Raw genomic sequence first — 12274 nt, 5'->3', positions numbered from 1 at the left:
TCTTTCGCCCATGATGCACGTGGGTAGTCGGCCCACGTTTCGCTTTGCATGTGCAAATGCGCCCCGCGATGGGTTGTGCTACCATACGCGCATTGACGAATAACTGGGCCTTGATGGGCGAGTTGGTTGATGGGTTAGGCAGGGCATGTTTCAGCTTCACAGGGACAGGTTACATGCCTATAAGGTTGCAGAAGATCTGGACCGGATTCGTTCACGAGAACCAAAAGTCGGGCAACTGTACGAGAGCTTCCTCGGTGGAATTGGCAGCGGAAGTGGATAGCTCTTGACATCCGTGACCAATGTGTAGATCACCTGCATAGAGCTCATGCCCTGCGTCGGAATGGACATGGTGAAACTATCATCATGTGCGGCGGCAGGATTTATCAGCTGCTTGAGAGCGGGCTGGTATCTGGACCAGCTCCGATGGCCGGACAGAGAGAGACAGACCGTTCGCATGCACATGGTCCATTTGTCAGGGCAGATTTGTGCAGTACCGTAGGCCTGCGGGCGTTGCCAGTAGCGATGATGATGACCAAGAGCCAAGCGTGGTGCGGGATAGAGTTTAGAGCATTGATCGAATCCAGACTGGTCGAGTGTCCCACACTCTCTCTTTGGTTGCATGCACGTCTTGCCTTGCAGGAGTGACAAGCATATCGCGTCTTATTCTCCGCCACTACATGCACACATGCGGTCGTTTACTGCCACTCGCCACGGCCGACCGACTGTCTTGGCCGCCTTTCACATGTGCTCGCGATCCTTCCGGCGCCCGCTGTGCAAACACGGACGGGCGCTTGCGGTGCTGCGACGGCTGATGAATGGCACCCTTGTTGTTGAGTCATCTGTGCACCTGCGGTGGCCGGATGTAATCGTGCTGGCGGCATGGAGAAGTCATTGCGCTGCCGTTTAACATGAGCACGCGTCAGCTGCGTGTTTGAGGGCACAACAAGAAGCCAAGTTGGCCCAACGTCTGAACGTCTGAATCCGCTGCCTGAAAAGCACGCGCAGCCCGCTGGTCTGCTGCACCGCCGCTGCCTGGCACAATTGGGCCTGGAGTCGCGAGCTAGGGGCACCGGTGGCTACTGCGACCAGGGTTTGCAGACAACCGCTGCATCGAAGTGGGCTCCTGCTCTCCACACGCTACTGCACCGTGTGGATACTTCTGTCGCCCTCTGCCTCTACTCCCTTCGTCGCCTGCTTCACCGAGCGGCGACGACGCTGCCGTGCCACCACCTCACCAGCCGCAGCGCGGGCAGCAAACTTCGTGCCCGGAAGCGATCGCGCGTCATTCGATCTCCGCCCAGGAAACGAAAGGGTTTGGCTTTGCAAGTGCCCCTCCGCGCGCCCTCGATCGACAGCCGCTCATAACCTGCACGGGGTGTGCGCCTTCGTGCACCAAGTTCCGGCAATGGCCGCCAGAATCAATACCCTTCCGCCGTCGACGTACATGTTCAACACACGATCACACGACGACCAACATGACATCGAGGAGCCCGAGAGTCCCGTGGACGGCGTGCGCCCAGGAAGTATAGACTCGATCAAGCTGCGACCCGACGGGACCCGAAGTGTAACGGACCCTCCACCTTCTGCCCTGCTGCAGAGCTACTTCAGTACCGCGAGCAGCGCTCGTCTCGCTAACATTCAACGCAATCGCTCGCCCTACTCCAGGACTCACCTCCGCTCGCGATCGAGCGGAGCCGCGTTGAGCGCTCCCACCATGACCCGCGCACATTCCAGTCCCGCCGTACATTCTGCTGCACGCGCTCCCGACCTCACACTTCCTGCTCCGGCGTCGCTCACGCCCAGCAGCCCAATGCGGTCTCCAGCACGACAGCGATCACCGCTGCGGCCTGCAGAAGAAACACCGCACACTTCGAACCCTCCCCAGCGATCACCCAGTTGGATAGAGTCGCCGAGAGGAGGAGGCGCCATTGAAGCGATTCAGGAAGACAGTGAGCTCGATCTTACACCGCGACAAACACTTCCGACATACGGAATGCCTTTCGCACGTTCCTCGTCACTGCGACGACGTCCAGCAAGCCCCTTGCACTCTGTGACGAACGCAGTCCCACCCACGTCGGCACCTTCAAGCGGCCTCGAAAACAGTAGCACATCGTCAGGATCCAACTCACCTGCGCTTGGTCCGCAGCGATTCAACGAAACGATGCCTCCACTGAACCACTACGCGAGCGCGTCGTCCTTCAGCTCGCTGAGTAGCTTTCCTTCGACTCCGACATCGCAGCGCTCCCGATCCCCTTCGATCAGCTCTCTGGACACCATTGAGGATGCGCCGGACATGGAGCAAGAGGCAATTGAGGCAGAGCGGATCGAGAAGCTGAAATTGGCAGCTGAGCGTGCGGATAATTCCGAAGACGACGACGACAATTCGCGTAGACGCAGCAGCCTGGACCAGCCGCGAGGATTTGGATTTAGCAGAGGAGGCAGTCGAGAACGCAAGCGCTGGTCTGTTTGTGGAGGCGAGAGGCGAGTGGATCTCGACCTGGACACGATATGGGAGGATTGAATGCAGTTTTGTTTTGACGGCGCAATTGATGGAGTTTGTTTCACCTAGAAATGGTAATGAGGCACGGCATGGGCATTCGCGGGCGGTGTCTTTGGTTTTCTAGGAAGAGTGGCATGGAGTTCAGGGAGCGGGCTACTGGATGCATTTGTTTTAACATCACGATACCCACGCGGCTTGACACGGCGCGCGAAGTTATGTCAATAGCGTATTAGGACGATATGTAGTGTGTACTAATCACCTATCAATTACACGATTTGTGTGAGAGCCAATGTGTTCTGCTACCTTCATTCTTGATGCTCCGACTTCGCTAGCTACCCCACGTCACAGGCGAGTTCTGTCTCGAAAAAGTTACCTTGAACACGCCATATGACTCTCTATCCAATGCACTTCTATTAGCTCTCCTTACCTTTCCACCTCTACTCACCATGGCCACCGTCGCTGCGGCCACCGATCAAATCCAATCCCGACTCTCCTCCCTCCCACCACCCTTCTCCACCTCCTCCGAATCCTTCGAACTCATCACCCAAGGCGCCGAAGCCCTCGTCTACAAAACAGTCTTCCTCTCACCCTCCCAGCACGTCGCACTCAAAATCCGCCCTACCAAAACCTGGCGACATCCAACTCTCGATAAACGACTCACAAAGCAGAGAATCACAGCCGAAGCTCGTGTGCTAGTTAAATGTAGAAAAGAAGGCGTGCCGGTTCCGAGTGTGCTGGCATTGGATTGGGAAAAGGGCTGGACGGCTGTGGAGTGGATTGAGGGAAAGACTGTGAAGCAGGCGATTCGAGAGAGGGATTTGAAGAAAGAGGAGGATTTGGTGGAGTTGTTGGGGAGGATTGGGAGGGTTGTGGGGAAGTTACATGCTTGTGGAGTCATTCATGGGGATTTGACGACGAGTAATATGATGATTTGGAGAGCAGAGCAGCAGGAGGAGGGGAGTGGTGGGTCGTCATCGTTGGAGGGAGAGATTGTGTTGATTGATTTTGGGCTTGCGAGTCAGGCTATGCAGGAAGAAGAGAGGGCTGTGGATTTGTACGTTCTCGAAAGGGCATTTGGGAGTACGCATCCGAAAGAGGAGGGGTTGTTTGGGAAAGTTTTGGAGGCGTATGAGGGGACGTATAAGGGGGCGAAGAGCACGTTGAGGAGACTGGAGGATGTGAGGATGAGAGGGAGAAAGAAGAGTATGCTGGGTTGAATGAAGGCGAGGCAATATTGCCAGGCACGAGCAGCATTGGTGGCGGTACGGTGCCGTGATATGTCTCGCGCCTGACATCCTTCTCTCGCAGAACAGTCAAGTCATGCCGTCTGCCGACAATTACTCCTAGGCGGGAAATGATGATCCGTTTCCGTGTCAGGATGGAAACATGGACGAGAGAACGTTGGTCACTCAGCCAGCTCATATCCTATCTCAAGCGACAGGCCAGATGCATGAAAGCCGCTTACACGCGGGGCTGGGCTTCTCCAACAACACTTAGCTGCACTTTGTGATGCTCTCAGAACCTGCACAAGGACACTTTTGCGTTCATGTGGGGACTGCGCGGCAACACGATGAGACGGTCACACCACATACTGTTGAAATCCGTATCGAAGGATTCGAGGGAGTGACATCAATTCTTGGCCCTATTCGTGGCGTACAACAGCTCGCTTGCAGCTCACAACTTCTTCCTCAGCAAGCTCGATCTTCAGCGACCGCAACCCTACACTTCATACCACTTTAAGAGTATCAGGAGCTCCGCGACAAGTTTTTGGCGCCACATTTGCCATCATGCATCATGTTCTGCGAGCAGGACTTTCATGCCTCGCAATATATCTTCTATACAGCATCGCCGCGAGCATCCAGCTGTACCTTCAGCGAAGGGCGTTCAAACGCGCTAATGGATGCGAGTCTCCACCACAGTATCCTCTACGAGATCCATTTGGCCTTGGTTTTATCACAAAAGTCATCCCCGCAGCAAAACGGCAGGAGCTGCTCCCATACTTTGACTCTTTGCACCAGCGATTTGGCAAGACCTTCTCCTATCAGCCGTGGTTCGGCAGAGGCGTACTTTTCAGTGTCGAGCCTGAGAATGTAAAGTACATGTCGACGACGAATTTCGAGGACTGGGGATCTAGAGATGCAAGGCAAGAAGGCGTCGGTGAGCTGCTGGGAGATGGGATCTTTACGACCGATGGAGCGTTTTGGGCGCATTCCAGAGCCCTCATCCGACCGCAGTTCGATAGAGCTCAAGTCTCGGAGCAAGTTGAGCCTTTCGAATCAACGACCGTGAAGTTGATCCGCAAGATTCCATCAGACGGCCGGACTGTGGATTTGCAAAAGCTCTTTCACAAGTTCACGATGGACACGTCGGCCAAGTTTCTGACAGGAACCAGCACGAACTCTCTTGATGATGAGCAAGCAGAGGAGGCGCAGAAATTTATGGATGCGTTCGACTATGCTATGGAGGACGCAGTCTGGCGTGTTCGACTCGGCAAATTATACTGGTTCCGTCCGGATAGGAAGGCGCCGGCCGCGATCAAGTACGTTCGGGACTACGTACGACAATGGGTCGACAGAGCTGTAGCATATAGGGACTCGCTCGCTGCTGCAGACAAAATTCAGGACTCAGACGATACCGCCTACATATTCATCAACGAGCTCGCCAAACAAAAAGAAGTAGATGCCACGAGAATCCACAATGAGACACTTAATGTGCTGCTCGCAGGTAGAGACACCACAGCTGGTGTTCTTTCACACATGTGGTACATCTTGGCTCGCAGGCCCGATGTCTGGGAAAAGCTTCGTGACGAAGTAGACGCATTGCAAGGAGAGCCGCCTACGTATGTCAAGCTCAAGGAGATGAGATACATGAGAAACTGTATCAAAGAAAGTCAGTGTCTCCCTACGTCATGCCGTGAAAGTTCTCGCTGACAACATAATGTGCAGCCCTGCGCCTATATCCATCATTGCCGATCATAGGTAAAAGAGCCGTTAAGGATACTATACTTCCTCGTGGAGGCGGCCCTCATGGAGACAAGCCAATCTTTGTGCCCAAGGGCACCAACTTCACGCCCAGTCTGTGGTCTTTGCATCGGGACAAAGATGTCTACGGAGCTGATGCGGAAGATTTTCGTCCAGAACGATGGAACGAATCATTGCGACCATACTGGTCCTACCTGCCTTTCGGAGGCGGCCCCAGGGTCTGCCTAGGTGAGTGATTTTCCCCCACTTATCGCGTCTCATATAGCCCAGGGCACCCTTTGTTAGGGCGGCGCAGAAACTGGAGCTGAACGAGAGCGTCGTCGCACCTCCAGAGCTAAGCATCGGTCCTTCTCCAGGTCAGCAATATGCTCAGAGCCAGGCGATGTATGTCACCACCAGGCTCATGCAACACTTCGACCGCATCGAGCCCAGAGATTCTGAAGTGTTGCGACACAGATTGTCGCCAACGCTCTCTGTGAATGGAGGCACCAAGGTTGCATTCATCGCATAAGATGTCATAGCGAGCTTGCAAGAACAGTGATGCAACATTCCCAAGCGAGGAACAAGCCGACCTTACCGACAAAGAGCATTTCGAGACGAGTCGATTGCCATGAAAGCCCAATCTCACCTCATGAAGAAAGGTGGAAACGACCGTCTTAGTAGTATTGTACCGCAATTGACCTCGGGAGAGCGACTCGTACAACCACATGCATGTCGCTGCAAGCACACGGCCCGTGCTGTGCGATTGACGGCGAGCTGAGTCGTAAAATAGGGTCCTGAACTGGGAAGTCTATGTGTGTGCCTGACTATCCTCGTCAAGCACCCGCAGCCAAGCCGTTCAACCAAGATTTTGACTTCACATCTTCCTCGCGATCCGGATCGTTCGCGTTCGCGCCTGTGCATCACGGCCTTCTGCCCAACAACAACGCGCTTATATATGCACGACATATATACCCTTGCACTGACCACGCTCCTGGACCTTTCAGGTACCATTGCATACATGCACCGCATCACACTTACGACCTTGCGTGAGCCCGCTGGAGGTAGGGCTGACATCCGCACACTGACAGTAGTTCGCCACAGGAGAGAAATGTCTCGAATCCCATGGTATCCCAGTCCTCGGACGGCAGTGACCTCATTCGGTTCATTTTGGGTTGTGAGGAAGACCTTGCAGGTGTCAGAAGTGCGAAGCGAAGTGCACTGCCGTTGCGTACGTGCCCGGCAGTAGACTTTCTGGAAGGACACCATATCGTCTACCCAATTCCCTCTATCGCAGATCTGCATTCTATTCGCAGACATATCTTAGCGATAGATTTTTCTTTGCCTTTGACTGCTCCGCCTCCTGTGCCAGACGCACTGTTCATAACCGTCGCTCTCGCTCGTCCTACCCTACCGATCGAATCCTTTGGCATGCACTCGTGACGAACGGCTTGTGGTAAGCCGTCATTACCAATCAACATTGAAGAGTGACCTGGGACGGACTCAACATGCGGACTGTTATTCTTGGCACGATATTTGCTGGCCTTACGACCTCGCTCACACTGGCAGCAACCGCAGCACAATGTTACTACCCGGATGGCTCAGAATCGACAGATGTCGCATGCAACGCAACAGCCGCTGCTGCAACGGGAGGCTATTCAGCTTGCTGCTCTAGCAGCTCATACTGCATGGACAACGGACTATGTCTCGACACTGGAATCCTCAAGAGGATGAGCTGTACAGACAAGACATTCAAAGACAAGACCTGCCCCCAATATTGCATAACAGGTATTCAAGATCGATCCGCGATCAGCAAGACATCAACTAACAACGAACCAGAAAATATGGGCGATCCCTACGCTGTTACCCCATGTACAGCCACAACATTCACCTGCGGCATCTCCCCAGCAAACTGCAGCGTAGCAGCCTCCGTCTTCCCAGTCACAGACCTCAAAGAAATCGTCCTCAAAGCCGACCAACTAGCAACCGCAATGTCCGCAGCGGGCCTCCCAACCTCAAGCATCGATCCAACCTCAACCCCAACAGAAACCCTTCCAATCCTCACAGTCACCGCAACAGGAACCCTCACACCCGCAAATCCCGCGGCAAAGTACACCACAACGCAACTCATCGGCGTCGGAGCTGGTCTCGGAGTCCCTATGCTTCTCGCCATTGGTGTTCTAACATACCTCCTCATCGCTGAGAAACGCCGACACAGTGTACGAGAAATCGGCGAAGGAGCTTTCCGGCCTCCACCGACTATGGAATCCCGCGATGGGAACAGCTGGAGCGCTTGGAGCGAGACGACGAAAGTCGGAACTGTGCCGAGGATTCCGACGTTTGATTCACATCGGTTGCAGGATCTGGAAGGCAGACCGAAAGGAGGTCAGAATTCGAGGAAATCAAGTTTGGCGTTGAGTAGTAACAGGGGAAGGTGATTAGTAGTCCTAGTCCAGCTATGGTGTTTTGGTGGGTGGGAAGCGTGTATTGAATGGGAGGCAACTTTGTTTTTGACGCGTAATTGGCGATGAAGCTATGATGTATACTACTTCCACACAAAGTTTTATCTGTGAGCCCAGATTTTGGAAACTAGCAACTAGTGGTGAATGCATAATGAGAAAGTTCGATACATTGCACAACGACGAAGGAGTGGTGAATATCTTGCTTCTTCCTATTAGACTGGTGTCTTTCGGCAGCAAGAAAAGTCAAGACTTGATCGAACGTCTCATAAGAACGGGCAACTTGAAGGTTTAGAGATCTATGATCTATGATGTTATAAAAACGATTGTCTGCAATCCTGTGGAGGCAACTCCGTGTGGTCGGACGATGCATGCGTTGCATTGTCCAGGTTCTCCTCAACTCTGCCTACTGCGAAGCACGGGCTTACGGCGCGTGTCCCGTGCTATAGGCAGCAATCTCCAAATCGCGCACCGACAATGTCCGTTCTGCTCTTCCCGCTCAGAATTTCCTGGCCCAGGTCAAGTCTAGACTGTGCTACTAGTCAAGGCTGTTGCATGCGGCTCGCCGAGCTATGGCAGCGCCGTGATCATGCTGCAGGCCTTCAAATCATTTGCGCGGCCTTGCATCACATCCATCTCCATCTATGATCTGCGGAGCCGCATGCGGTTCCAGTAGCCTTGGCAATTTATCTCTCGTTGAGGGGGCGCGGTATATTCCACTTCCTTGATGGCAGTGGTGGCATCATCGATATTATTCTGCAAGGCTCCTGGATCTTCTGCGGGACAATGCAAGCCCAGGTCGGATTGAGCGTAGACACAGATTTGTGGACGATGCTCGAGGCCATGAAACGCAGGAGTGCATTCGATGACCTGCTCATGTTGCTAGACATGGCGGTTAGTTGATTCTTCTGCCTCCTCGAGACGATGTGAGCGCGCTGATGTTGGCCAGCATACAGCTGAGTACATGTAATTGGCAAGCGTCTCGCCTCGTCTCGCCTCGCATTGCAAGAGCGATGGCCATGGTGCGTTGAGAGTCCTCTGAGTATGGAAAGCTCTGCTTGGCGTTGATGATGCATCCGAAGATATGGCCGTAGAGTAGTTTATCTCCCCAGACGGACCAACGTAGCTGCCGCCTTCTGGTGAGACTTCTTTGTGTGGAAGCAACTACTTTCCGCGAAGCACCCAAACTTGAGGCACCAATCTACCGGAGGCAAGGCAAGAACGCTCACAACCACTCAAAACGAGCGAAGGACCGCGCCTGACTTTGGAGGCACAAGTTTCGATTTTCCATTCCTCCAATCTGTTCCCACTGAATCGCAGCCATGGAATCGTGGCCTCTTCCCAAGAGTCGTTCTAGATGTAGGCACCAGTTCCTGTATTTGACTATTGTTCGATGGTCAACCTGGAGGTTTCGCATCGGTCGACTGTGACGCGGCCAGCTCGTGTTCATAGTCATAGTCGCTTCGTTCTGCAGTCGAGATACTCGTATCCGTCGCCACCCAAGTATTCAGCTTTGGCGTCTTTCGTGGCGAACTACTAGTGGAACTCGAGTTACCAGAACTGCCACTTTGGCCGATATGCCGCTTCGCTCGACGATGCGTCCTCATCCTGTTCACCAAGCCTGCTAGTGCCGGCAGGTTGCAGGAGACCATGCCCAGATGGACTTCGACTACAGAAAAGGTTCCAAAGAGTCCAAAGTCCCACGTCGGGTTTGTTGTATTCCGCAGTGGCACGATATATCGTAGCCGGACAATGCTGCACGCGGTTACAATGAAGCCCAAGCCGAAGACAGCACATATGCTATGGACTGTCAGCCAGTGACCACAAAAATGTCATCATTTGATGCCTTACCCAGCTTTTCGCTGTACCGAAACGCCTGTCAAAGACATAAGTTTCGGGATTGGCAGCAGCAACACGAAAAAGTCTGAAGCAATATTGATCGCTGCCACGCTGAATACCACGGGTATCAAGTCAATACCAAGGTGGAATCGGCGAACGGTAGGTGAGTCTCCAACATAATAATGGTATGGCCAGTACACGATGATGGCGCCAACCGTGAAGGAAATTGAGCACACAGTCAGAACGAAGATGGTCGCCCAGCATAGCTTGCGGAAAGCCGTATTGAATTCCCACCTGTACCGCGGTTAGCAACATTCGCGAGTCAGGATGATCGTAACCTACATTCGCATGTAGAGCAAGACCCAAACAATTTTGGCCCCGTAGGTGCCGATGATGTAGAAGGGAACGCTGATGTACATCCATAAGAACAGCTCTTCGATGTCTCCGGGATCAACAATGCCGATAGAATCTCGTCCAGCCCATCCGCCTCGCGTATATACCAGGCATGCGGCCAGCTCAACTGAAATAACGGCCAAAAATAAAGTGATCCAATCGTCCCACCAGAATCCAGGTCCTTTCAAGAGTCGCGACCGCGCCAACATTCGACCGATAGCAGAGAGAGTAGCAATTCCGAACAGAATCCAGGAGAAAATGACTTGAATACGCCCTGTGTCGCGTGCTTTCAGGTGACAAACGGAGGCATAGTAAGTTTGCCAGTCGAGGACCTCTTGGAGTGTTTCGCATTCCTTCTGCACGCATCTGGTGAGGTCGGAGGTGAAGATTTGGTCAATGGTACACTGAGTCGACACATTGAGAGGATGCCGCTTCTGACATGACTCTGTACAGACCGCTGCCTTCGCGGAGCTGCTGTCTTTGTGGTTGTGGTCGATACGAGGTCGAATACCTAATTGGTCGCCACGCCAATCGTCTCGACTAACGCTCTGCGCACTGGAGCTCCCGCCGAGAAAGACACAAATCCAGAGAAAGGCCTTCATGCCAGCCTGTAGACATATTGTTGCAGCTCTGAAGAAGTAGGTAGCGGTCTGATTTTCATGTGTAGGGGAAATACGGATCGGAAGCGAGGGACCAAGACGAGGGGCCAAGTTGTGGTTGTGGTAGCGCAATCCATCTATGACTTCCCGCTTTCCACCCAGCTCGAAGATCTGCGAATCTAGCCCAATTCAGCCCAAGCTCAGCCTATCGTCGAACGCAAATATATTGTTTTAGGTGAACCATTGACGTGCGACGCCTCTCACTGCAGCTCACCGAGGCGATCCACTTCAAGCGAGCATACATTGATGTTCCTGAACCGCGGTCGTGAGGTGTCTAGCAGTTGGTCTGGCTTGACCATGCACCACTTCGCGACCTATCGCAAGCCAGGCAGTCCTTGGAAATTCGTGTCGAAGGACAGAAGCTGCAAGCGTTCTGGAAAGAGGTACGGCTGACCAAATGGTCCAAGATGCGTGCACTGCAAGGATGCAAACACGCATGATCGTTGTGTCTCATATTGTTCCGGCACAAAGATCTTTGGTAGCTCCGCGGGCGTCGCATTATGATGGAGCTGCTGACATCAGCAGAATGCAGGTACGCTCATCATCGGTTCGCACGGTCGAAGTTGATGCAACAGATCAAGGTGCTGCGTGATAGTTGATACTGCGGTACGTCCAGGCCGGTGAAAGCTCCGAAGAGATGCGATGCTGTGAGAACTACCCAGCGCACATCGCTATGGTCACAGAAGCAGAGCGCAGCCTGTGTTCTGACCGAGTCAAATGTTCTATGCCGTGTCGGCCACATGCCATGCCGTGCGTCTCAGCCACGACACTTGATCATTGCAGATTGTTTGAGCGCGCCAAGGACTGTATACCATGGTACTGGCGGCTGTGGCGATGTAGGCTCAGCCCACGTGTTGTAAGTCGCCGCTGACTCTTGATAGAATCTAGACCTGTGTAGGCTCGTTGTTGAAGAGCACCTGTGGGTCTCGTTGGAATCAAGCCTGGTAGACTGCGATACTGATGACCGGAGTTGCATATCGTCTCGCTGCCTGGAGCGGATTCCAGCCAAGGTTCAGGGCGGATACGACGTATGATGAGTCCGGCTAAATCGGTGAACAACTCTCGCTACATCAGTTCTAACTTGCCTGATGCAATACGAAGTGGTACGCATGATTCTGCTGTCTGTTTGGTAGGACCCAAAGGCGACCGAGAGGATTACGCTCCGTGCACGAACGCTTGAGTCTTGAAATGTGCACTGTTGTTCTTGCCTCGCGCTTGGCGCCTCAACTGAGCACACTGGCATCCCATTGCAGGCCTTCATTGACGTTCGATTATTCGTTCGTGGTAATGCTTCCAGATCCTGTAGTTCACACAGGTGAAGTGCAGAATCTCGGGCCCCCTTGCATGCCCGACAACGATGCGTCTGACTCGGGCTCATGACGACAGCTTGGCGCTGGACAGCTTGCATGTGAAGGAACCACGTAAAGACGAACCTGCGTCTACATAACATTCGCAATCGGCACT

General features: G+C 53.4%; 5 protein-coding genes across 5 annotated transcripts; 4 read left to right on the top strand and 1 right to left on the bottom strand.

The window, feature by feature from the left end:
• Positions 1-1405: 1405 nt before the first annotated feature.
• Positions 1406-2521, top strand: CKM354_000399600 (uncharacterized protein; the record flags this gene model as incomplete). The annotated part of the gene is made up of 1 exon (XM_044799219.1): positions 1406-2521. The coding sequence occupies one exon, from the start codon at positions 1406-1408 to the stop codon at positions 2519-2521; it is 1116 nt and encodes a 371-aa protein (XP_044655154.1).
• A 425-nt stretch (positions 2522-2946) lies between these two features.
• Positions 2947-3717, top strand: CKM354_000399500 (serine/threonine protein kinase BUD32; the record flags this gene model as incomplete). Its single annotated transcript, XM_044799218.1, has 1 exon — positions 2947-3717. One exon carries the CDS (start codon positions 2947-2949, stop codon positions 3715-3717), a length of 771 nt encoding a protein of 256 aa, XP_044655153.1.
• A 570-nt stretch (positions 3718-4287) lies between these two features.
• Positions 4288-5992, top strand: CKM354_000399400 (uncharacterized protein; the record flags this gene model as incomplete). Its single annotated transcript, XM_044799217.1, has 3 exons — positions 4288-5389; positions 5446-5709; positions 5838-5992. The coding sequence occupies 3 exons, from the start codon at positions 4288-4290 to the stop codon at positions 5990-5992; spliced, it is 1521 nt and encodes a 506-aa protein (XP_044655152.1).
• Positions 5993-6968: 976 nt separating this feature from the next.
• Positions 6969-7898, top strand: CKM354_000399300 (uncharacterized protein; the record flags this gene model as incomplete). Its single annotated transcript, XM_044799216.1, has 2 exons — positions 6969-7248; positions 7300-7898. The coding sequence occupies 2 exons, from the start codon at positions 6969-6971 to the stop codon at positions 7896-7898; spliced, it is 879 nt and encodes a 292-aa protein (XP_044655151.1).
• Positions 7899-9316: 1418 nt separating this feature from the next.
• Positions 9317-10753, bottom strand: CKM354_000399200 (uncharacterized protein; the record flags this gene model as incomplete). Its single annotated transcript, XM_044799215.1, has 3 exons — positions 9317-9719; positions 9771-10052; positions 10101-10753. The coding sequence occupies 3 exons, from the start codon at positions 10751-10753 to the stop codon at positions 9317-9319; spliced, it is 1338 nt and encodes a 445-aa protein (XP_044655150.1).
• Between the last annotated feature and the right edge of the window lie 1521 nt (positions 10754-12274).

The sequence above is a fragment of the Cercospora kikuchii genome (assembly GCF_019650295.1).
Source record: "Cercospora kikuchii DNA, contig_00002, whole genome shotgun sequence".
Lineage (NCBI taxonomy): Eukaryota > Fungi > Ascomycota > Dothideomycetes > Mycosphaerellales > Mycosphaerellaceae > Cercospora > Cercospora kikuchii.
This window is presented reverse-complemented; position numbering and strand designations above follow the sequence as displayed.